Source organism: Gymnoscopelus microlampas (assembly GCF_963454915.1).
Source record: "Gymnoscopelus microlampas genome assembly, chromosome: 4".
Taxonomy (NCBI): Eukaryota; Metazoa; Chordata; class Actinopteri; order Myctophiformes; family Myctophidae; genus Gymnoscopelus; species Gymnoscopelus microlampas.
The window spans coordinates 58467585-58495018 of NC_139941.1; the positions used below are offsets into that span (position 1 = coordinate 58467585).

At 44.3% G+C, this 27434-nt stretch overlaps 1 protein-coding gene across 1 annotated transcript; it reads right to left on the reverse strand.

The window, feature by feature from the left end:
• On the reverse strand, positions 1 to 27434 carry poc5 (POC5 centriolar protein homolog (Chlamydomonas)). The gene is made up of 12 exons (XM_084054950.1): positions 27322 to 27434; positions 23011 to 23094; positions 19385 to 19553; positions 17617 to 18164; positions 16902 to 17066; positions 16211 to 16315; positions 14972 to 15151; positions 13704 to 13878; positions 9019 to 9146; positions 5558 to 5644; positions 777 to 1004; positions 1 to 190 (listed from the first exon to the last, which is right to left on the reverse strand). Exons 2-12 carry the CDS (start codon positions 23092 to 23094, stop codon positions 8 to 10), a joined length of 2052 nt encoding a protein of 683 aa, XP_083911076.1. The 5' UTR covers positions 27322 to 27434; the 3' UTR covers positions 1 to 7.

The window sequence follows — 27434 nt, forward strand, 5'->3', positions numbered from 1 at the left end:
TGTTCAGTCAGTCCACGATTTTAATGGCGTGTGCGTCACATGAGCGTGTGTAGGAGGAGGAGGAGGAGGGGGGGAGGGTTCTGGTGGGTGGGGCCTTCCCTCCTGGACCCCCGCTGTGGTGGTGGTGGGGGTGGTGTTGTTGTTGGGACGGACGGGGGAACATGGCGGCCGTCGCCTGGCCAACCGTGAGCTGAAGAAACAACAGAGGAATTAATGTTAAAACCATTCGCCTATTAGTTTGTATTGGCCAGTGCGCTCAGTGCTGTATTTCCGAACGCACCCTAAATGCCCTGTTAAAACCAGGAACGCCTTTTAGATTTTAGCTATACATCTCCTACCAGGACCTCTAGTACTGCTGGTTTTATGTCCTACCAGGACCTCTAGTACTGCTGGTTTTATCTCCTACCAGGACCTCTAGTACTGCTGGTTTTATCTCCTACCAGGACCTCTAGTACTGCTGGTTTTATCTCCTACCAGGACCTCTAGTACTGCTGGTTTTATCTCCTACCAGGACCTGGTAGTACTGCTGGTTTTATGTCCTACCAGGACCTCTAGTACTGCTGGTTTAATCTCCTACCAGGACCTCTAGTACTGCTGGTTTTATCTCCTACCAGGACCTCTAGTACTGCTGGTTTTATCTCCTACCAGGACTTCTAGTACTGCTTGTTTTATGTCCTACCAGGACCTCTAGTACTGCTGGTTTTATGTCCTACCAGGACCTCTAGTACTGCTGGTTTTATCTCCTACCAGGACCTGTAGTACTGCTGGTGTTGTACCTGTGTAACGGGATGATGGCGTTCCACCATGATGGAGCTCATGGGTGGAGCCACGCCCATCACGTGGAGGTGTGAGCGGGTGGTCTTGGCGAGGTCGGGGCGGGGGGTGGTCTTGGCGAGGGTGGCGGGGCGGGGGGTGGTCTTGGCCTGGGCGGGGCGCGCTGTGATGCGAGCTGTCACCGTCTTGGAGGGTTTCTGTTGAGCTGCCGTCACCACACGTCCGCTCAGCTGAAAAGCACAGTTTGAACGACGCTTAACATTTATTCCACATTATGTTTCTAAACAATTCCAACATGATAACGTTGTTGTTGTTGTCGGGCAGAAACCTGATGAATAAGGTTACTTATTACAATGTGTCAAATAGCTCCATATTCTGATAGTAATCATTGCGATAGTGTTTGTTGATCAACACCTTCCTCCAGCTCTTCAGTAAACACAACATGTGTTTTAAGGTCAGTGTTGCGTGTGGCCATGACATTTCCTTAATCATTCCCTAACCCATTGGTTCTCAAAGTGGGGTCCGGGGACCCCCAGGGGTACTTGAGGGGGTTCCAGGGGGTCCCCAGCTAAATGATGGACAGGAACCAAATGGACCCTTATGGGTCTGTAACTCTGAGAGTGTACAAATGGAACCAAATGGACCCTTATGGGTCTGTAACTCTGAGAGTGTACAAATGGAACCAAATGGACCCTTATGGGTCTGTAACTCTGAGAGTGTACAAATGGAACCAAATGGACCCTAACGGGTCCATTTGGTTTCATTTGTACACTCTCAGAGTTAAATTGACATAGATTTTACAATATGAATTGGGGTCCCAGAGATAGAAATGTCATTAAATGGGGGTCCGTAGCCCTAATGCATGTCAAACTGGGGGTCCTTGTGGTTGAAAAGTGGTTGAGAATCACTGCTATAGAGCCGTATAAATCTTCTCTTATGGGGGTCCCTGGCTTATCTTTTCAAATGGGGGTCCGCGGGCTAATAAGTGTCAATTTGGGGGTCCTTGACATGAAAAAGTTTGAGAACCACTGATTTAGTTTACTTTAGTTTGGCCTGGAGACGGCCGGCAGTTCCCTCTTTTCGTTGACTTTTTAGTTCAGTAAGTACTTGGTTTTGTTAGGTAGGGAGTGGGGAGCAGCTTTGGTGTCCCTATAGGGGGAGTGGCCTGATCCCCCCCCTCCATTCTGTTTAGTTTGCCGGCATCTCCAGGCCTCCTTTTGGTTCATTCATTTTGGTAAAGTATCTATTTAGTTTCACTATGTTTGTTCCTCAATATTCTTTGTTGTGGGAAGTTAAATAAAACAATTTGAATCTTTGCCGATTTGTGTGGGTGTCCATTTTATGTTGGGGGTCTCCAATTTGAGCCAGTTGTTGTACTTTTGTTTGGAGACCGTAACAGTCGGGATTCACATGTTATATAATCAGGAGTGTGCAAAAGGATCAAGTAGTAATTGAGCATTGACCAATCCCCATGATTCTCCCACCGAGCGCCTGTTGGTTGGTCACCGCTGAAGAGTGTTTTAAACGGGGAATGCATCTGTGTGTAACCACTTTAACCATTATTTTATACCTTGGCTATTCAAAAAATGGCAGATATACAAGTTCCTAGCACGGCTATGAGCTTGTAGATCAGCTATTTTTTGAAAAGTTTTGAACTCAAATCTTTGCTTCTGGGGGGACCCTGGAACAACATATTTTGAGATGGGGGGTCCGTGGCCAAATGCATATCATTTTGGGGGTCCTTGACATGAAAAAGTTTGAGAACCATTTATAGCAACACACGTTTTTTTTTTTTTTAAACTGATTTAGAAGATATTTGTAGAATCCCCCAGAAGCAAAGAAAAAAAAAAAATATTGATATTCAAAGATTTGCAAAAATGTTAATGATTTTTCAAAAAAATTGCAGATATACAATATGAGCTTGTAGATCTGCTATTTTTGAATGGCCAAAGTATAAGATAATTGTTAAAGTGGTTAAAATCTAAAATGACTGGGTTCATTGATTGGGTTCATTGATTGACAGATGTCAGCACAGGTGTTGTCTAATTAGATTGAGAGCTCACTCAGTTGATGTTTGGCTTCCAGCAGAAGTGAGTAAAAATGTATGTTTTATGATGTTTGTTTAGGTTCGGTCGAATTATATGACACCACAGCTGACCTATATGTTGCATGACAATTGACCAATCTGTTACTATATATGTTTAAGTCTGCTAAATACGGTGTTGATGTCTGTTTGTTTGATGTTATTTCACACACGCACGCACATAATGAACTTGTGCCTGTGCATATTATATTCAGTAAAAACCCTAACAGGACTTTATGACTGAACTAATCCTTCAATACAAGGAGAGAGAAACTCCTACAGGATAAATGTGGATTAACTCATTTTAGTCACATTTTATACTTTGGGCTATTCAAAAATAGCAGATATACAAGCTCATAGCTTGTAGATCAGCAATTTTTTTTTTTAAACAAATCGTGGAAATGTGTGCAAATCTTTGAATATACAGTAGGCTATATATATTTTTCAAAAAGTGAACATTTTTAACAAAAATCTTTGCTCCTTGAGGGGGGGTCCCTGGAACAAAATATTTTGAGATGGGGGGGGGGGGTGTTTCAGGGACCGCCCAGAAGCAAAGATTTGAGTTAAAAATATATATTTTTCAAAGATTTGCACAAATTTTCACGACAGCGCAGCATGAGCTTGTAGATCTGCTATTTTTGAGTATAAAATAATGTTTATAGGCTATAGCTAAAAGAATCTAAAATGAAACAGATGTGTTAAATTGGTCGAGCGTCTAAACGGAAGTACCGGCCAAGGAAATGTTGTTGAGGCTTTACAGATCTGCTTACATTCTCTGTGAATGAAGTAAGAGTTGTGATTGGTAAAAAAAAAAACATGTTTTACTGGGGGGAAAAACATAACGTTAGTCCCACCCCTATAGATCGTTGGTTCTCAAAGTGGGGTCCGGGGACCCCCAGGGGTACTTGAGGGGGTTCCAGGGGGTACCCAGCTAAATGATGGACAGGACCCTAACGGGTCCATTTGGTTCCATTTGTACACTCTCAGAGTTAGATTAACATTGATTTTACAATATGAATTGGGGTCCCAGAGATAGAAATGTCATTAAATGGGGGTCCGTAGCCTAATGCATGTCAAACTGGGGGTCCTTGTGGTTGAAAAGTGGTTGAGAATCACTGCTATAGAGCCGTAAAAATCTTCTCTTATGGGGGTCCCTGGCTTATCTTTTCAAATGGGGGTCCGCGGGCTAATAAGTGTCAATTTGGGGGTCCTTGACATGAAAACGTTTGAGAACCACTGCTATAGATTATGTCCTGACCAGGCTTTAGTAAAAGTTGGGAACGAGGATAGATGAAAGTGAAATTGGAAGTGATGACACGAGTCGTGAGCAGTTGGAAGTGGGAAACCCATTCTGATAATGGGTTTTTACCCCTGACTGGATGAGATTGGCAAAACCCATCTGAAGATATATTTTCTGTTCATAAAAGAGCTGGAGAGACATGGAGACTCCTGTTACTGAACAAACACTCTATAACAGTGGTTTTCAACCAGTGGTCCGGGGACCACCAGTGGTCCTTGAGGGAGTACCAGGGGGTCCCCAGCGAAATGAGTTAACATAGCGTTACAATAATTTTAACCACTTAGCTTTGGCTATTCAAAAATAGCAGATATACAAGCTCATAGCGCGGCACCGAGTGCTGCGCTATGAGCTTGTAGATCTGCTATTTTTGAAAAACCTTGAAAAAGTGTGCATATCTTTGAATATTTATATTTTTTTTAAGTGAAAATTAACTGATATCTTTGCTTCTGGCGGTCCCTGGCACAAAACATTTTCAAATGGTGGTCCGCGGCCAAATGTATATCAATTTAGGGGTCCTTGGCATGAAAAAGGTTGAAAACCACTGCAGTATGTGATTGGACGATGAAAGCAAACATCAGTCACTCTTACATCATCATGTTGGCTGTGCCCAAAAATGTAATGTTTGTTTTGGCAATCAATGCTCAATGTCTTTTATGATGTCTTTAAAACCTCCTGCCTGCCACTGCTGCCATATTTTATACATTCACATTAAAATGATTAAAATAAGACCGCTTTTTACAAGCCTTTTGTCCTGTTCCCCCTACGTTCACTTTATGGATTAAATATTGTCTGATTTATGGATTAAATATTGTCGGGGGGGGGGGGGGGGGGGGGGTTTACAATATGTGCCTTTGAAATGTGGTGTAGTGCAAGTCACAAGTATCCAAAAAAATACAAATACTGTCCATCACTGCATATAGATGAGTCTATGGCCCCAGTTCCAATCCGCTCCCTTACAGCAGTGGTTCTCAAACTTTTTCATGTCAAGGACCCCCAAATTGACACTTATTAGCCCGCTGACCCCCATTTGAAAAGATAAGCCAGGGACCCCCATAAGAGAAGATTTTTATGGCTCTAGCAGTGATTCTCAATCATTGTAATTTAAGTTTGACATGCATTTAGGCTACGGACCCCCATTTAATGGCATTTCTATCTCTGGGACCCCAATTCCTATTGTAAAATCTATGATAATTTAACTCTGAGAGTGTACAAATGGAACCAATTTGGTTCCATTTGTACACTCTCAGAGAGTTACAGACCCATAAGGGTCCATTTGGTTCCTACAAATCATTTAGCTGGGGACCCCCTGGTATCCCCTCAAGTACCCCTGGGGGTCCACGGACCCCACTTTGAGAACCAATGTGTTAAGGGGTCTATTGAGAGATATGAGGAAGTCTAACCTGTCTTTGAGAGCTAGCAGTGCCCCCTAGTGGGAGGGAGCTGTGCATCACCGTAGCGGAGGGAAGTCCATCTGTCCTGGAGTCAATCTGCACACACACACACACACACACACACACACACACACACACACACACACACACACACACACACACACACACACACACACACACACACACACACACACACACACACACACACACACACACACACACACACACACACACACACACACACACACACACACACACACACACACACTTACAATGTAGTCATTTATCAGACGCTCTTTCTTCAGAGTGACTTACAGTAAACCAGTGGTTCTCGAACTTTTTCATGTCAAGGACCCCCAAAATGATATGTATTTGGTCGCGGACCCCCATCTCAAAATATGTTGTTCCAGGGACCCCCCAGAAGCAAAGATTTGAGTTACAAATGTTCGCTTTAAAAGTATATATATTCAAAGATTTGCACACATTTTCACGATTTTTCAAAAATAGCAGATCTACAAGCTCATAGCGCGGCACTCGCCGCGCTATGAGCTTGTAGATCTGCTATTTTTGGATAGCCAAAGTATAAAAGGTCATAATTATTCTGATGCTATATTTACACATTTTGCTGGGTACCCCCTGGAACCCCCTCAAGTGCCCCTGGGGGTCCTCGGACCCCACTTTGAGAACCAATGCAGTAAACAAGGTAAACACATACATAGAATACAGAGAGACAGTGTAGTGTCTCAGTGAACTAGGATCATAGTTAAACACTGAACCTAGCATCAGTCTAAACATTAAACTATCTAAACATTACACTATCTAAAACATAATCTGTACATTGAAACTATACAATACCATGAATTATAAGTTTGCACATGAATGCACTGTTGAACATGTTGATGGTAAACACACAGTGGTTAAGCCTTTAGGCCACTGTTTCCCAAACAGTGGGTTGGGACCCATTTGTGGGTCACAGGTTCATTTTTATGGGCTCCTTTATTATTATTGTCTTTTTTTTCACTTAAATTATTATTTATTATTTTCATTTCCTACATTTTGTTTTTAATTACTTCAAAAGATTTTAAACCCCCCCCCCCCCAAAATAAAAAAAATCTACATGTTTCATGAATGAAACCATGGAAATTCATATATATGTTTTAAGTCATTTCATTAATAAATGACAAATCTAAGAAATTCCATACATTCGAAAACAAATGTATATGAAGTAGTCAAAATAGCAGATCCACACACACACACACACACACACACACACACACACACACACACACACACACACACACACACACACACACACACACACACACACACACACACACACACAATATCTTCATCATATAATTGATCCTCACTAATGATCATTATAATATGCCACCATTTATGTCAGTGGCGGGCTGTGGACAGTTCAGAAACCTGCCTACCAGTGACCTCATTGACAGGGATTCCAAGCTAATATAAACTACAGCCTTTCTCTTCCAGGAAAGTTAGCATGCTGAAATAGAAGACATTTGCTATTGCATTAATACAAAATCTTGTTCAAAATGATTAAACCTGCCTACCGATGATGTCACTGGTAGTAGGCAGGTTTCTGACCTGTCCACAGCCCTCCTCTGAGACACAGAGGCCCTCATCTATCAAGCACGCTCAGACCGAACAACGGGCGTACGCCGAGATCATCACAATTGTCACCATTGATCAATCTATGGTGACTTTGACTTGAGCTTACAGCCCGCTCGAACCTCACGTCTGGTCTCAGGTCGTGTAGGCTTAGGCTACGCTAGAGATGCGCGGATCGCGGTTTTACCCGGGTGCCGCAGGTAACCACAGTTTGGGTGGATTTGGGTCAATCAAATATAAGTATTAATTAATATTGGATAAACCGCGGGTGAAATAATGCCGGAATTAAATGAATGATATCTATCTATAGGCCTAATATAGCTTTTAAAAAGCACGAAATTTCACCGCGTGTGCGTTTGTAGTATTTTAATTTTAGGTCATTTTACACCAGGCACAAATGAGCAGATCTACAAGCTCACAACGTGTCGCGATGCGTTGTGAAAATAGCAGATCTACAAGCTCACAACGTGTCGCGATGCGTTGTGAGCTTGTGTTGGCAGCCAGACGAGCCAGTGCATCTCGCCGCTTCAGGTCAGCTTTCAGGAAATCATTGTATTCTTCAACGTGTCTACTTTTCAAATGACCCTTCAGATTTGTGGTGTTGAAATCCTTGCTGGTATTAAACCCCCTCTTGAAATCTCATTGGAACATGTCTTGCAAACTGCTAAACGGCCATCTTTCTCTGAGACAGTGAAGGAATACCACACAGCCATGTCTCTTTTATTGTTTGTATGTAAACATGAAGCGCATGTAGTACCTACTGCGCATATGCAGTTGTTCTTTGGCGTGTGAGTGTAGTGTTATACCACCACCTAGGGATCTAATCTGGAACTGCAGATTGGTAGGCTGCAGAAAACACACACTGTAGCAAAGCACAGTCAGTGAACATCGGCCACTGCCATCGGTGACGGTCAAGTTATTCACCGATACGCCGATGGCAGTCAACGAGGCTATTATCGGCCGATGCCGATGTAAGGCCGATACATCGGTGCATCCTTACATAGAACCTTTAAACTCTCTCCTTTTGTTGCAAGTACTGAGCCATGCATGTAACAGCATCCCAGAAGAACTCACATGGACGCACCTCTGAAAGAAGTGGGTGTTATTTAAATCGTTGGTTCTCAAAGTGGGGTCCGGGGACCCCCAGGGGTACTTGAGGGGGTTCCAGGGGGTACCCAGCTAAATGATGGACAGGAACCAAATGGACCCTTATGGGTCTGTAACTCTGAGAGTGTACAAATGGAACCAAATGGACCCTAACGGGTCCATTTGGTTCCATTTGTACACTCTCAGAGTTACATTAACATTGATTTTACAATATGAATTGGGGTCCCAGAGATAGAAATGTCATTAAATGGGGGTCCGTAGCCCTAATGCATGTCAAACTGGGGGTCCTTGGAATTAAAATGGTTGAGAATCACTGCTAGAGAGCCGTAAAAATCTTCTCTTATGGGGGTCCCTGGCTTATCTTTTCAAATGGGGGTCCGCGGGCTAATAAGTGTCAATTTGGGGGTCCTTGACATGAAAAAGTTTGAGAAGCACTGATTTAAATGACAGTCGGTTACAACTGTCCTCCGTACTAATGGTCCTCCGACCATTAGTACGCTGGGAGTGGCTGGATACCATTGCTTGATGAATCACACGTGGCCATACACTGATTCCTGGGGCTCGAATTGAAGATGGTTTCTACGTTCCATTGATAAACCAGGGCCAGAGTGAGCAGACAGAAACGGTGCCATATTATAATGAGCATTAATAGTGAGGACCAATTATATGAAGATAAGGTTGAAAATGTGTGTTTAAAGTGCTCCTTTAGTTTAAAGTCATCCTCTTACTGGTTCCTCTGGTGCATTCTGGGACGGAGGCCCGGCAGGGTCAAAGTGGGCGGGGCTGAAGTGTGCGCATGACTCTGGATGAGATGAGAACTGACCAATCAGAGCACTGTCTGCTTCATCTGTGTCCTCTAGAGAGAGAGAGAGAGACAGAGAGAGACAGAGACAGAGAGACAGACAGACAGACACTACTAGATCAATGGGCATGTTTAAATGGAGACAACTATGTTCATAGTGCTCTTTACAGTATATGACTCATATTGACAGGACATATAACGCAGGGGTCTTCAACGTTTTCAGGCCAAGGACCCCCTAGCTGAGAAAGAGATGAAGCAGGGACCCCCTCAATATTGTATAAAATTGTGGTTGTAGATTAAACTATTTTTGTTTTAGATTAATCTATTTTTCTGCTCTTTCTTCCCTCTGCACCTTTGCCAAAAATAGCCGATCTACAAGCTCGCATCGCCTCACAGCGCGAGGCGTTGTGAGCTTGTAGATCTGCTATTTTTGGTGTAAGTTCTCCTCAGAAAAGGGATGCTAGGGTTCAAGAGGTTACGGGGGGGAAAAAAGCCATATCACACGAAGATTTGGCGGACCCCCTGTAGTAACTCTGAGGACCCCCTAGGGGTCCCGGACCCCCTGTTGAAGACCTTTGATGTAACGTAACCACTTAAACCTATGTACTTGGTGTCCTCCTTTCCCCCCCAAAAAATCTCAAATAGTCGATCTACATCTACAAGCTTACTACGCATCACAACACATTGTGAGCTTGTAGATTTGTAGATGCCATTTTCGTTGAATGTTGGCCTACTAAGACATGACAGCCTAGTGAGCAACACATTAATTATCACATTAATGGTGTGTGTGTGTGTGTGTGTGTGTGTGTGTGTGTGTGTGTGTGTGTGTGTGTGTGTGTGTGTGTGTGTGTGTGTGTGTGTGTGTGTGTGTGTGTGTTACATATAGGTGTGTACAGAGCCATACGTACTGTAGGTGTGTCACTTTGCAATGCTTCCACATCACACACCTACAGTGTGTAAATATAACACACACACTATTAATGGGATTAGCTATAGCTGTGTTGCTTCCCACTGAGCATTTTTGGGGCTATTAGACATCTAAAATACGTCTAAGGGTTAGGCTAAAACCGGCTTATAATTGGTCTAACAGTGAAATTTTTTATAAAGTCTATTCTTAGCCTAGACGTTGATTAGCTGTTTTTTAAGCGTCTATATATAGACCGTCTATATTATAGCCGTTGAAATGACGGCTATAATATAGACGTCTAAATATAGACGCTTAAAAAACAGCTAATCAACGTCTAGGCTAAGAATAGACTTTGTAAAAACTTTCACTTTTAGACCAATTATAACCCAGTTTTAGACGGAGGTCTAATAGACCATTGGTTCTCAAAGTGGGGTCCGGGGACCCCCAGGGGTACTTGAGGGGGTTCCAGGGGGTCCCCAGTCAAATGATTGATAGGAACCAAATGGACCCTTATGGGTGTGTAACTCTGAGAGTGTACAAATGGAACCAAATGGACCCTTATGGGTCCATTTGGTTCCATTTGTACACTCTCAGAGTTCGATTAACATTGGTTTTACAGTGTATATTGGGGTCCCAGAGATAAAAATGCCATCAAATGGGGGTCCATGGCTTACTAATGCATATCAAATTGGGTTCCTTGAAATTAAAATGGTTCGGAATCACTGCTATAGCCTTAAAATTGTCTTTTTTGGGGGTCCCTGGCATATCTTTTCAAATGGGGGTCCGCGGGCTGATATGTATTCATTTGGGGGTCCTTGACATGAAAAAGTTTGAGAAGCACTGTAATAGACGACTATGGCTCACTGGGTTACATCACTGTGTACTATAAGGTCAGCCTTATGCAGCCTGTCATGATTTAACCCTTCAATAGTTTTTAACCTAAACTGGAAAACAAACTACAAAATCAGCCTAGAGTTTCATGCACATTTTAACATGTTGTAAGAGAGCGCCTGAACATGACAATAACTTAATAAATGATATCAAGACTACACAAACATACAGTACATACCATACATGTATGTGTACAGTATGTCTTCTGATATCAGTGTGTGTGTGTGTGTGTGTGTGTGTGTGTGTGTGTGTGTGTGTGTGTGTGTGTGTGTGTGTGTGTGTGTGTGTGTGTGTGTGTGTGTGTGTGTGTGTGTGTGTGTGTGTGTGTGTGTGCGCACACACAGTGATAAGGGTGATTATTCACAGGGCTGACAGCATGTGTTTCCAGATCTCTGTGGTGACATATTGTCTGAGGGGACATAAACAGGGGGGGGGGGGACAGGGACAGGTACTGAGGCTGTAATCTGTAATCAAATCACTTCCTTTAATCTCATCCAGCCTCCATAATGTCCTTACGCTGTTTTTTTCCGTCACAGGGGAAATATAATGAAACCAAATTAAAACCTGAGCTGCTTTGCCTTTTGGACAATAATAATTTACAATGAGATTAACCCATTAAAACCGGGAAAGAATCGGTGTCATTTTTAGATTTATTTGGCTATTCAAAAATAGCAGATCTACAAGCTCATAGCACGGCACTCGGTGTCGCGCTATGATCTGCTTTTTTTTCTTTTTAAATCATGAACATTTGTGCAAATCTTTGAATATGTGTTTTTTAAAGCAAACATTTGTAACTCAAATCTTTGCTTCTGGGGATTCTACAAATGTCTTCTAAATCCTAACAGTTTTTTGAAAAAACTTAGGTTACTATATATCAGTGGTTCTCAAACTTTTTCATGTCAAGGACCCCCAAAATTATATGTATTTGGCCCCGGACCCCCTTCTAAAAATATGTTGTTCCAGGGACATCCAGAAGCAAAGATGAATATATTTGAGAACATATATATTCAAAGATTTGCACAAATTTTCACGATTTTTCAAAAAGAAATGTGCAGATCTACAAGCAGTAGATCTGCTATTTTTGAATAGCCAAAGGAATCTAAAAATGACACACAGACGCGTTCCAGGTCTTTAAGGGTTAACAATGTGATTATAAAACTAGGCGACGGAACACAAGGAGACAGAAGTCATGTCAGTGGTTCAGTGGTTCAGTGGTTCAGTGGTTCAGTGTGAACAGGAGAACGTGTTGATGGAGGAATAAAGGTGATCCCATGACATTAGATTTATCATTAGAAATGTCATCGTTGTCGGGCAGAAATCTCTTCTCTCCATATTAACACATTGATTGCCAAGATATTAAACATAGTTTTCTATCCCCTTGCCAGCGTATAATTACCTCAATCCGATGATATTTGAAACGCCGTGGAACCGACATTGTGTCCCAAAAATACAAACAAAATAGTCCCCGTGGGTTAGCGGAGGGATCTGTGTATCCATAGGAACGACAACGTTCCAACCGCGATCCGCCATTTTGGGGCTTCGGCCCGCTGAAAACTAGTGGTTTACAATGCAAAAAAAAGAAACTGAGTTACAGCTGTTTTTCTGAAAAACCCCAAACAGGAAGCGGATTTTGGAAGGACGTCACATCCACATTCTATTTCTCTGAGAGACGATCGATCATTCCAAAGCTGTGTTAGGTCGCCCCTTGTGGAATTTCCCCCAAAAAAATGAAAGAACGCATCAATGCAATCTTGGCAATCAATGTGTTAAAAATGTTTTGTTTTTCCGTAAATCATCAACCTACACCGGTCATCTCCGGTGACAAGCTTAGACCTTTTACAGGGGCCAGTCACCTGTAAGAGCTCTTTTAGACCTCTTACAGGGGCCAGTCACCTGTAAGAGCTCTTTTAGACCTCTTACAGGGGCCAGTCACCTGTAAGAGCTCTTTTAGAGCGTTTTTGAAGGAGAGTAAGGAGTCACACTTTTTTTAACGACTGTTGGTAGGGAATCCCACATTCTGGCGGCATAGCAGTAGAACTAATGTGACCCCATTTTTGTGCTGAAACTGGGTTGGGTGATATCATTTGTTGTTATATTCAGGGGTGCACATAACTGGTGCGCAGGTGCGCATGCGCACCCAAAATAAAAAATGCGCACCACATCAGACGACGCGAGGCGCTTTTGCGCACCAACAGCTGGGACAGGAATTTCCAAGCTTTTATTTTTTAGCAAAACGAAAAAAAAAAAAGCCTGGAGATCGAGGCTAGGAATTTACTTCCTGAAGCCACTCACACACAATCACGCTAAAGCATGCGTCGGCCCCATGTACAGCCATTAGGCGCAGGGGGAGAGGACGCATACTGCACGTGGTTGTATGAGCGTTGTCTTGCGTCGCCTCGCATCGGCTCGCATTGCCTCGCTGCGTGCACGCAGCCAGCAGCGGCTGTTAGAGGCACTCGTCCCCGATGATGAACGCACCGTAATGGTGCAAAAATATGCTGTGAACGTCCCAATCTGGCGGATAAAAACAGCGCAGCACAGGGCACCAACCTTGGGGCTTCACCAAACGGCGTGAGAGAAAAAGAAACGGCGAAAATCTGCGGAATTTGGAAGCAGAGCGTCCTTTTTTCTCGTGCAGCACTGACTTACAGTATACCCATAGAGTACTGAGTAACATGCCTATTGTATCATAAAGACATATGCCATGATTGTGTGAATGTAACCTTACTGCACATTTAATATGTGTGTCCATGTATATATTCTCCTTTATGTGGACATAAACAAATGGTTAAAATGTGTGGTGTAACCTCCACCTTGTTGCATGATGGAGCCTCCGGGAGGCTGCTCAGTGTTGAACATGCTCAGAGCCTCCATGTTGAGAGCACACACCCCCCTCATGAAGGCCTTCTTCATGGCCTCCTCGTATCGCTCCCTCTCCCCCCGCAGTCTCTCCATCTCAGCCTGGGTCTGCTCCACGGCCTGGCAGTGCTGTGGACACACCCACCACCACCACCAACCAACCAATCAGTAACAATGTAGGCCTTCAGGGGTCTTCAACAGGGGTCCTCAGAGCTACTATAGGGGGTCCGCCAAATCTTTGTGTGATATGATTTAGTTTTTTTTTACATTAACCACTTGAACCCTAGACTTCCTTTTCTGAGGGGAACATTAGGCGAAAATAGCAGATCTACAAGCTCACAACGCCTCGTGCTGCCCAAGACGGAAATAGCAAGACTCACGATCTCCGGCTTACTTCCTGTTTCTGCGTGACGTAGTTGGACGCCTTTTTAGGAGACAGGAAGCAGGTTGGAGTCTATTGATTCCAATGGAAGAGTCAACGTGAACACAGCTTCTGAACCATTCCTTAGCTCCATGGTTACTGAACTAAATATGGGACCCGATCGTCACAAGCCACACAATATGTACAAGATTTTCATACTAAAAATGGCTTTTTTTAGAGACACAAATTAGGAGAAAATCTACTTTGTTATCGACTTTTCTCTATCCAAGCAACACACTCTTGCGAGATTTGGGAAGATATCTGAAGGGTCCATATGCAGTCTGACGGACGAGAGATAGATGGCTCAGTCCCTTATATTCTATTTTAGATTTTAACTCTATGTTCTGTTCCCATAAGATGGTCTAAAAACTGAGATTCTGAACATAGTAGTGAAATCATTATGGACATATTAAAAATTAAATAAAATGTGGTCGGGGGAGAATCAAACCACGCCTACTTAGGAGACCATTTGTAGGATTTGTGTACTACTTCACCTCTAGTGGCTCTAATGGAGATCGTGTATCTTCCTATATTAACAATCTTTGGCGCTGCGAGGCGTTGAGAGCTTGTAGATCTGCTATTTTTGGCAAAGAGGCTATAGGTGTAGTAGAGGGAAAAAAGAGCAGACTAAGTAAAAAAAAAAAAAACTTTAATCTGAAACGCAATTTTATACAATATAGAGTAGGGGGTCTCTGCTTCATCTCTCTTCTCAGCTAGGGGGTCCTTGGCCTGAAAACGTTGAAGAGCCCTGATGTAAGGCAGTTTAGCAGACGCCCTTATGTCCACCAGCGCCATGGTTACCTCTGCTATCTTGGCCTCGTACTGCGCGGCCAGGCGGGAGCACACCTCCTGGGCTCGGGTTCGACAGTCCCGCTCCACCTGCTCCTTCCAGTGGCCTCGCAGCAGAGAGTGCCAGCCCAGGAACACCTTCCTCTTCAGCACCCCCTGGTGGTGCCGCTCCGCCCGGCGCAGAGCCTGGGCCTGAAGACAGGATTAGGAACACAAACCGTCTTTAGACCGGACAGGACACAACCTTTAGTCTGTCCTGTACACTACAGACACAACCTTTAGTCTGTCCTGTACACTACAGACACAACCTTTAGTCTGTCCTGTACACTACAGACACAACCTTTAGTCTGTCCTGTACACTACAGACACAACCTTTAGTCTGTACTGTACAGACAGGACACAACCTTTAGTCTGTCCTGTACGGACAGGACACAACCGTTAGTCTGTCCCGTACGGACAGGACACAACCTTTAGTCTGTCCCGTACGGACAGGACGCAACCTTTAGTCTGTCCCGTACGGACAGGACACAACCTTTAGTCTGTCCCGTACGGACAGGACACAACCTTTAATCTGTCCCGTACGGACAGGACACAACCTTTAGTCTGTCCCGTACGGACAGGACACAACCTTTAGTCTGTCCCGTACGGACAGCACACAACCTTTAGTCTGTCCTGTACGGACAGGACGCAACCTTTAGTCTGTCCTGTACGGACAGGACGCAACCTTTAGTCTGTCCTGTACGGACAGGACGCAACCTTTAGTCTGTCCTGTACGGACAGGACACAACCTTTAGTCTATACTGTACAGGACGGTGGAAAGATGTGCTATTTGATATTTTTGAATTTTAATCCTGAAAAGTAACAGATTTGGGACATATGATGTTTCCACCCGACAGAGACCATATTCTTCATCAGGACAAGAATCTTGAGACAGAAAGTCATCCATTCATTTCATTTTGATTAAACCCATTTTAAATGAGAAAAGACATATCATGAATCCTGAAATAACAACAAAACAACAACAGCTGTTACAATTGCCCTCCTCCCTCCTCCTTCTCTCCTCCCTCTTCCTTCTCTCCTCCAACAAATAATCATCTCTCGATACGACTCTCAGCATAGGAGACAGAGAGACAGACAGACTCTCAGACAGTCTGTCTGTCCCTCTGTCTCCATGCCTAGAGAGCACTTGTTGGTGGCTTATGTAATCCTAAAGTGGGCTATAGTTAGTAAGAAAGTAAGTGTGTGTGTTACCTCCTCCTGAATGTGGGCATGCTGCATCCTCCAGTGGGTCAAACTCCTCATCATCTCCACCTTCTCCTTCTGTCTCTCCAACGCCTGAGTCAAGTTCACTATGACCTGCAACCACAGGAAACCTGAGTCAAGTTCACTATGACCTGGAACCACAGGAAACTTGGCTTTGCTTTATTTGTTTGGTCGGGACAATGCATATTAAAGAACACTAACGCTGCGTTCACACTGCCAGATACAAAACATACAAAGTTAGGAATGTTAGGAATGTAAACAAAGACACGTGGGCAGTAAGTGGAGGGCTGAGGGTGGAGCTAACGGCCAACATCCTGTTATCCACATTCTGCTGGGAGGTCCCCCCAGAGTCAAATTCAAAGGAAAAAAACTGCAGAGGGCGCTGTTTTTGTTGTCTCCGCCAGGAGAGTTTGTTTTCACTTTCCGTCAGCCAAGCAAACATTGGTCGAGCCTCACGTGACACTTGACAATACGGTTAAATAGTGTGATCTGATTGGCTAGTGACATATAACGGGCTATAAATACATGTGTCACTTTGAAAGAGTCTTTGCCTCTTTCAAAGTGAGGTAAGACAGGAATAATCACTAAGGTCTGGTAGGCCTGTTGTATACAGTAGGTTATAGTCCTACCTGGTCTTTCCTCTGGTAGGCCTGTTGTATACAGTAGGTTATAGACCTACCTGGTCTTTCCTCTGGCTGGAGGTCTGGTAGGCCTCCAGCAGCTGTTTGAGTCCCTCCAGCTCAGTGTGGAGAACCTGGACCTTGTCCTTCTCCCTCCTGACCTCCTGGTTGTGTTGCTCTATGAAGAGCAGCCTCCATCTCCTCAGCTCCTCCACTACGTTGGACTGAAAGCACAAACAAACAGGACCCCCATCTCATCATATGTTGTTCCAGGGACCCCCATCTCATAATATGTTGTTCCAGGGACCCCCATCTCATAATATGTTGTTCCAGGGACCCCCATCTCATATGTTGTTCCAGGGACCCCCATCTCATCATATGTTGTTCCAGGGACCCCCATCTCATCATATGTTGTTCCAGGGACCCCCCAGAAGCAAAGATTTGAGTTACAAATGTTCGCTTTCAAATATTTATATTCAAAAAGGTTTGCACAAATGTTCACGATTGTTCTAAAATAGCAGATCTACAAGCTCATAGCGCGGCAGAGACAAAGAGAGACAAAATCCCTCAACAGCGACACCCGCAGGCAATTTTTTCTTTTTTTCATTGTAGCTGAAAAGGCTTCAGAACACAGAGAGGAAAAAAAACTACCATGGCTCACTGGAGTGGATCTTTCAGTTGAAACCTTTCAACATGTTTGAAGGACCATGATAAAGACCTTTAATGTTTTGTAAACCAGCATGTCCTGATGCCGGTGACTGAGAAGAAACGTACCTTGAGGTGGAGGCTCCAGGTGTCCAGGAGGTTCTCCATCTGGCTGATGTTCTCCTCACAGATGAACAGCTCTGTGAGGAGCACCGAGGATGGACTGCTCCGTCTGGACCTGTGTGATGGTGAGGGGGTCCTCTCTGTCTGTCTGGACCTGTGTGATGGTGAGGGGGTCCTCTCTGTCTGTCTGGACCTGTGTGATGGTGAGGGGGTCCTCTCTGTCTGTCTGGACCTGTGTGAAGGTGAGGGGGTCCTCTCTGTCTGTCTGGACCTGTGTGATGGTGAGGGGGTCCTCTCTGTCTGTCTGGAGGTCCTCCCTGTCTGTCTGGACCTGTGTGATGGTGAGGGGGTCCTCTCTGTTCGTCTGGACCTTTGGGACGGTGAGGAGGTCCTCTCTGTTCGTCTGGACCTTTGGGACGGTGAGGAGGTCCTCTCTGTTCGTCTGGACCTTTGGGACGGTGTGGGGGTCCTCCCCGTTCGTCTGGAAGTCTGCACATGTGGTGACCTCACACTCCTACTGGAGTGTCTGCCATCTTCAGCCTCTGGAGCCAAACCTGAGGGGAGAACAAAGACATTACAACAATACATTAAACAATAACAGTACAACAAAGACATTAGAACAACTAGAGGTTTGGGCCGCTTCGCGGCCCTCACATCTATGCCCAATCAAAATAAAAGAGATGCTGCGGCCAAAAAGAAGGAAAGCTGCTGTGGCTAAAATGTTAATATGTAGTAGGAAATATAGTTTTATATTTACCGTACAATATGTAAGTACATTGAAGGCGCGAAAAGAAGCCTATATAATAGCCAGAGCTCTGATCAACAGTCTGGGGCAAGTTTCGGCAAGTGGAGTGTTCGTGTGTTGACCAACCCCTGACACATTTTTGAGGTAATTTCAATGAAAGTAGTTAGGATTAGGATTAGGATAGGATTAGGAGGACATTAAACATAGACGTTAACTCATTCACTGCCAGAGTAAATAATGAAATAAAGCCCAGGCTGCCAGCGATTTTTCGATTTTCTAACCTTTTCAAGTAGTCACAGAAAATGTATCTCCAGTATGATGGATCCCCTGATGGTTTGCTAAACACGGAGGGTTTCACTGTGCTTCCACGAAGAAAAAAAAATGTCATTGCAACCTCCCGTTCGATTGTTATAGGCCGTTGAAAATAACATGTCTCGCCAAAAATATATAGTAAAACACAGGAGCCGAGATGCAGAATATTTCCCGAATGCTTTAACCAGGAAGTGAATAGAGAAGTATATCTGGATCAACTTATCTCTTTGGTTCTGTGTGGAAAATAAAAAATAAATAATAAAAAAGTGAGGGCTTTCGATTTATTGATTGGTGGCCCCCCTGTAGTAACTCTGAGGAAACCCTAGGGTATTGTTCTCAAAGTGAGGTCCAGGGACCCCCAGGGGTCCTTGAGAGGGGGTACCAGGGGGTCCGTAGCAAAAGTAGTTAATATAGCGTCACAATCATTTTAACCACTTTAACTATTATTTTATACTTTAGCTATTCAAAAATCTTCAAAATGTGTGCAAATCTTTATATATATATATATATATTTATTATAAAAAAAAAATCTAAGCGAACATTTTTAACTCAAATCTTTTCTTCTGGGGGGTCACTGGCACAAAATAGTTTTGAGATGGGGGTCCGCAGCCAAATACATATCATTGTGGGTGGTCTTTGACATGAAAACCCTAGGGGTCCCAGACCCCCTGTTGATGTTAGACCCCCTGGTGGTGTTAGTGCCTCAACGATCTTTACCCGCTGCTGGGCGCCGCTGTCTGGTGCGGTCCTCCTCCTCCTCCTCCAGGGAACTGTGTGGACGTAGGGAGGGAAGGGAGGAGGTCCCGAGGAGGTGGAGCCGACCTCCTCCTGATGCGTCCAGCCTGGGTGTGACCACAGCGGAGCGTAGGAGCTCCTCATACTCCTCCTGTTCACACACACACACACACACACACACACACACACACACACACACACACACACACACACACACACACACACACACACACACACACACACACACACACAAACAAATAAACACAAATCTCCTACAGTATCTTCATTTTTTTCCACCTGTAACGTAATGGCCACGCTGGGCAAGACCTAGAGGTCCTACCAGGACCTCTAGTATTGCTGGTTTTATGTCCTACCAGGACCTCTAGTATTGCTGGTTTTATGTCCTACCAGGACCTCTAGTATTGCTGGTTTTATGTCCTACCAGGACCTCTAGTACTGCTGGTTTTATGTCCTACCAGGACCTCTAGTACTGCTGGTTTTATGTCCTACCAGGACCTCTAGTACTGCTGGTTTTATCTCCTACCAGGACCTCTAGTACTGCTGGTTTTATCTCCTACCAGGACCTCTAGTACTGCTGGTTTTATCTCCTACCAGGACCTCTAGTACTGCTGGTTTTATCTCCTACCAGGACCTCTAGTACTGATGGTTTTATCTCCTACCAGGACCTCTAGTACTGATGGTTTTATCTCCTACCAGGACCCCTAGTACTGATGGTTTTATCTCCTACCAGGACCCCTAGTACTGCTGGTTTTATCTCCTACCAGGACCTCTAGTACTGCTGGTTTTATCTCCTACCAGGACCTCTAGTACTGCTGGTTTTATCTCCTACCAGGACCTCTAGTACTGATGGTTTTATCTCCTACCAGGACCTCTAGTACTGATGGTTTTATCTCCTACCAGAGATACTTTCTTTTCCCATCTGAAAGAAGAAAGCCTTTTTAAAGGGAGAGCTCTTGTCGTCCCATTGTTTGTCTCTCGTTTTATTGCCTCGAACAGGTTCTCTGCCAGCGTAATCTTTTGTTTTAAATATGTTTGTCTCCACCAGGCCGAGTAGAGACAAACAGAGTATGTTTTGGAGAGTATGTTTTCACTTTGTCCGTCCGTCCGTGTGTCCGTCCGTCCGTGTGTCCGTCCGTCTGTGAACACCTAGCATTGGTCAAGCTTGACACGTGACATCACAATATGTAATATAAATAGATAAGACAGACTGACTTTTACCACCTCGCCTGGTGGAGACCTGAGCTCCGAGGAGCACATTTTCTAGTTTTATATATTTATATATTTTTGGCTGTTTAAATGTGTTGTGGGCTCGCTGTTTTGTGTGTTTGTGGGCTTTGTTTATTTATATTTGATTTATGTGTGGGCTCACTAGCAGCCAAGACAGTCTAATTTTCTGCTGCCGTCGGTAGTCATGGCTGCCAGTTCCCACCTGATGTCGTGTGGCAGTTCAGACCGCTCCAGACCGGAATGAATAACCGCTAGCTTACATAAGGTCTTCAGACTAGGACTTAAGTCTAAGATGTGCATGTGATGATGACATGACGCATCGCTCCAGCTGAGTGTGCGGTATCCTCCAAGGACCACAATACGATCTCCAACCCTGCAACTGCACATCCAATCCATCGGCACCGTGGGGGCTTCCCCGCGGTCCTCCCCGCTGTCAAGTCTGTTCCAGGAGGAGTTCTCTGGGTTGAATTTCCACAGAACATTGTCAACGCGTTTGGCAACAACATCATATTCACTGTATTTGCCACCGCATATGTACAGCTCATCGTTGTAGGCAAAGGCTGAATGAGCCCAGCGACTTCCTTCTGGATGAAGGTTTGCAGGAACGTTCAGCCAGCAGTCGGTCTCTGTGTCAAACACTCTGACGGCCCCCTGGTGGCCCCCAAATACAAACATCTTTGTCCCGATGATGGTGGAAGAGTGAAGGGATGAAGCAGTTGGTGCTTTGCCTCTGGTGTTAATTACAGACCAGACCATTGAGGTGGTGTCCAACTTGTACACGTCATTAGTGCTTCCAAGCTGGGTTATTCCTCCGTGGATATACATGACCTTCCCCAAGACACAGGCCGAGTGGCCGGACCTCGCCTCTGGAACGCTCCCAGACGCCTGGGGCTTCAACCATCTGTGGGTGTTCAGATCAAACGCGTAAAGCCCTTGGTCTAAAATCCTCGTAGACGTGACACCGCCCCAGATGTAGATACCATCTTGCACCAGCACAGCCGTCTGGCCCCGGCGCATGGAGGGAACCTCCAGGCGACTTTCACCTCTTCTGGTCGTCAATGGAGGCGTCTTCACCCAGCTCAACGACACTGTGTTGAAGACATACACCCACATATGGCCGCCGACCGTCCCGTGGCCTCCGAACACATAGATCGTCTGCCCCACGGCTACAGCTGCAGTGTAGGGACTCTTTGTTCCTCTTTTACGCAAATGCAACGTCCAGCGCAACATGACTCTGTTTGTCTTCTCGGTTTCCCTATCTGTCTCTCTCTCCCTATTTGTCTCTCTCTCCCTATCTGTCTCTCTCTCTCCCGATCTCTTCCTCTACGGACACGCAGTCTTTCTGGACATGTGTAACACGTTATATAGACGGAGCAGAGCTGTGGTCTGACGTCACTCACAACACAAGCCGTCGTTAGGTCTGTCACCATCATGACATTTTACTCCAGAATTCATTGTCGGACAAATATTTGTGCTTAACGATTTAAATGTGTTTTTGAGGCATTGATTGAACATGGGAACATAATAGGAATACAAGTTACTTTTCTGTTTGCCTTTTATGACTTTATAAACGCAAATTGCACAGGGCAGATATGACAAATAACTTAAATACAAATTTGACTGATTTATGAAATGTGTGTTTACCAGGAGCTGAGAGGACAGACAGACAGACAGACAGACAGACAGACAGACAGACAGACAGGTAGCAGTGAGGACAGACAGACAGACACACCTGTAGCAGTGAGGACAGACAGACAGACAGACAGACCTGTAGCAGTGAGGACAGACAGACAGACAGACAGACAGACACACCTGTAGCAGTGAGGACAGACAGACAGACAGACAGACAGACAGACAGACAGACAGACAGACAGACAGACAGACAGACAGACCTGTAGCAGTGAGGACAGACAGACAGACAGACAGACAGACAGACAGACAGACAGACAGACCTGTAGCAGTGAGGACAGACAGACAGACAGACAGACAGACAGACAGACAGACAGACAGACCTGTAGCAGTGAGGACAGACAGACAGACAGACAGACAGACAGACAGACAGACAGACAGACAGACCTGTAGCAGTGAGGACAGACAGACAGACAGACAGACAGACAGACAGACAGACAGACAGACCTGTAGCAGTGAGGACAGACAGACAGACAGACAGACAGACAGACAGACAGACAGACAGACAGACCTGTAGCAGTGAGGACAGACAGACAGACAGACAGACAGACAGACAGACAGACAGACACACCTGTAGCAGTGAGGACAGACAGACAGACAGACAGACAGACAGACAGACAGACAGACAGACAGACAGACAGACAGACAGACAGACAGACAGACAGACAGACCTGTAGCAGTGAGGACACAGAACTTCCTCTGTCAGAGTCTCTGGGTAGAACTGGACTGTTGTCTTCTGTCTCGTCTGATGACATCTACATGCAATGACACAGCAGTAACAGTAGGGGGAGCATTAACGGTTAATCCATCTGGTCGATTATAAAAGACAAAGTGCTTAATTGGGCTTTCTAAGGTTTGTTTTAAACCAGTGGTGCCCACTTTCTCTCATGTCAAGGACCCCCAGATTAATATGTATTTGTCCGCATTGTCGCAGACCCCCATCTGAAAATATGTGGTGCCAGGGACCCCCATACAAGATTTGTGTATAAAAAAAAGTGTTCAAATCTTTCAAAAACATTCAAAATATTTTACTTTTTGAAAATAACAGATCTACAAGCTCACAACGGGTCACGATGTGACACGTTGTGAGCTTGTTGATCTGTTATTTTCAAATAGCCGATGTAAAGTGGTAAAACTGAGCCTAGTTGCTTCTTTTGGGCTTGTTTTCATAGACCTGGACACTTGTTTCTTTTGCTAAATCTGTCAACACACTGACTACCTGCATCACACCTGCAGTACAGCCTACTAAGGAAGAAGTGAACAGATATTGAATGAAGCAGCAGACAGAGGAAAAACTCAATGGCGCCCCCTGGAAGAGGCAATAGCGGCACCCTGGAGCGTTGGTTCTCAAAGTGGGGTCCGGGGACCCCCAGGGGTACTTGAGGGGTTCCAGGGGGTACCCAGCTAAATGATGGACAGGAACCAAATGGACCCTTATGGGTCTGTAACTCTGAGAGTGTACAAATGGAACCAAATGGACCCTAACGGGTCCATTTGGTTCCATTTGTACACTCTCAGAGTTAAATTCTCTGAGTCCCAGAGATAGAAATGCCATTAAATGGGGGTCCGTAGCCTAATGCATGTCAAACTGGGGGTCCTTGTGGTTGAAAAGTGGTTGAGAATCACTGCTATAGAGCCGTAAAAATCTTCTCTTATGGGGGTCCCTGGCTTATCTTTTCAAATGGGGGTCCACAAATAAGTGTCAATTTGGGGGTCCTTGACATGAAAAAGTTTGAGAACCACTGCCCTGGAGGAAGCCAGGAATGAGGTGAATACAGGGGGTCCCTGGCTAATGAGGTGAATACGGGGGGTCCCTGGCTAATGAGCAACAGTTTAATTTCACTATTACTTCAGAGCAGCTAGAAGGTAAATCCAACGGGAGAATGTAGGAAAGACAGTATTAGAGCAGAGGTCCTAAGAGCTTTTTCATGTCCAGGAGACCAGGACCCCCAAATGAATATGGACCCCCATCTGAATATATGTGCCAGTGATCTTGTATTGCGGGGGGGGGGGGGGGGGGTACAAGATTGGTGTGGTTAAAATGTTTCTGTTTTTTTCCAAGATATTTTGCAAATACAAACGCCAATGGTAGAGTTAATATAAGTCAGGGGTGATGCAACTTTGATGATGGAGAGGGACACATTATTTCCACACTCACTACAGCAGTGGTTCTCAAACTTTTTCATGTGAAGGACCCCCAAATTGACACTTATTAGCCCGCGGACCCCCATTTGAAAAGATAAGCCAGGGACTCCCATAAGAGAAGATTTTTACGGCTCTGTGATGTCAAAGTAATTTGGAAATTAAGTAAACATTTGAAAAGAAGTATGAGTTAATGTCAAGGATATTTTGTCTAAAGATTTAAAATGAAGAAGTTCTTCTGCTTGGGGCTCCACCCTGACTGCCTGCTAGACATGCTGACTCCCAGAGACAAGTTTGCATTTGTTTGGATCAAGGACAAATTGGCTGGGGGGTAGGAATAACTAAAGGTTAGGTGTGTTCTGCCCCTGGCCGGAACAAAGGGAACTATAATCCTCTTTGTTTTCAGGTGTTTTCGATGTTAATGAAGCTGTTGGGTTGGAGGAGGGATCTTACTATGTTGTCATTTTGGTGATGTGGATATAAGTCTCTTGTTTTCAGTCTGTTCCTTGAGTTCAGACTGCTGGTAATTCCATACATTTTCTTGTCCTGTTAAAGTGTAAGTTTGTAACTCCTTTTTGATATCAAGAAATAGATCACCAATTCTTCTAAAACTGTGACTTTGTCTGTGCCTTATTTTGTCTATTCTGCTTGACTGAGTTCCCATTCAGATTCTACTTTAACAGTGATTCTCAACCACTTTTCAACCACAAGGACCCCCCAGTTTGACATGCATTAGAGGCTACGGACCCCCATTTAATGACATTTCTATCTCTGGGACCCCAATTCATATTGTAAAATCAATGTTAATTTAACTCTGAGAGTGTACAAATGGAACCAAATGGACCCGTTAGGGTCCATTTGGTTCCATTTGTACACTCTCAGAGTTACAGACCCATAAGGGTCCATTTGGTTCCTGTCCATCATTTAGCTGGGTACCCCCTGGAACCCCCTCAAGGACCCCCGGGGGTCCCTGGACCCCACTTTGAGAACCAACGCACTACAGTGAATGCCACATTATGGGGCAAAACATATCTGGGTTCCAATGGTTTGGTTGGTTGTGGGATAATGAGCCTAATAATGACACCTGTGGATGATGATGATGATGATGGTCAGGTGTGTCCCATAGTGTTGACTGGAGGACATGGAGCCTCTATACGAGGTCTGTGTGAAAGTCCAGGGAAAAGTGGAGATATTTTTTTCTACTGAAACACACGTTTCCTGGCAGAACTTTTAACTACAGAGGACAATAGCTGACTCCCAAGTCACAGCATTAATTAATGGGTGAGCACACACACACACACACACACACACACACACACACACACACACACACACACACACACACACACACACACACACACACACACACACACACACACACACACACACACACACACACATCTGCAAAGTAACTAGTAACTAAAGTTTTCAATAATTGTAGTGGGAGTAAAAGTACAATATTTGCCTCTGGAGATGTAGTGGAGTAAAAGTATAGACAATTTTAAATACTCCAGTAAAGCAAAAGTACCTCAAAATTGTCCTTAAACAGTACTTGAGTAAATGTACTTAGTTACTTTACACCACTGCTGCATAGCCTACTTTCCCCATGTTCTGCCTTACCACCTGATTTGTTGTGTTTTTGACACGTTGCCTTGCCAACGTAAATAAACACATGTTTTCTCATGCCATGAATAAGAAAGCTCCTTTAAATTGAACTGATCTGGTCTATTAGGCTGTCTAGCTTTGGTCCATAGCGTTAGAAGATGTATATGGCAGGGGTCTTCAACAGGGGGTCCGGGACCCCTAGGGGGTCCTCGGAGTTACTACAGGGGGTCCGCCAAAACTTTGTGTGATGTGATTTTTTTTTTTACCTTAACCACTTGAACCCTAACATCCCTTTTTCTGAGGAGAACTTTAGCCAAAAATAGCAGATCTACAAGCTCACAACGGTATAAGTGTAGACTAACCCTAACCCTAAAAGAGCAGACCAAGTAAACAAGAAAAGTTACATCTGAAACACAATTTTTATACAATATAGAGGGGGTCCCTGCTTCATCTCTCTCAGCTAGGGGGTCCTTGGCCTGAAAACGTTGAAGACCCCTGGTATATGGAATACATGTAGCCTTAGATCAAGACTATTGTACATGTATTTTATCGATTTTTACATGTTTTATATCTATACCCCCAGTTTGCCCTGGAATGTCACCAGTAAAGCCCGTATTTCTCCAAACATGTACAAATGCTAAATATAAGGTGTTTACCCGCTTGTCCCAAGTGTTAGCTAGGTGTCCGGTGTGTTTGTGTAATGTATTAGTCCATATTATTCAATAAAGAAGTGTTTTAATGCCGTCTGTGACCGATTCTGTCGGAAGTTCGCAATGGGTGGTAGTGACGGGGCGCATCCGGTGAAAGCCAGAATTACACTGTATGTAAACAGGAAGTAAACGACGGGGTGAAATGGCGTTCGGCCACAGACGGGATTGAAACACATATCTATTGTATAATATGGACTAATTCACTAATACATTACACAAACACTTCGGACACCTAGTTAACATATGAGGCAAGCGGGTAAGAACCTTATATTTATCATTTGTACATGTTTGAAGAAATACGGGCTTTACTGGTGACATTCCAGGTTAAACTGGGGGGTTGGAGCTAAGACTCTCATAGATACTAAAGTAAAAGTCAGACTCTATAAAATACATCTATGATAGTGTTGATCTAAAGGCTAGATGCTGTGATTAAAGAGATTAAAGAGGTAAAAGGTTCCCAGCAGTTTGTTTACAAATATTATGTGTTTACAGGGTTATATTATAAAACATATACATTCTGTTTACCTTGTAGTTGCGACAGGAATACACGTTTATGATGAATATCCACAGATTCTCTATCCAAGACTCTCTATAATCATATAATATGTTATATAATATATAACGGACTATAAGACTCT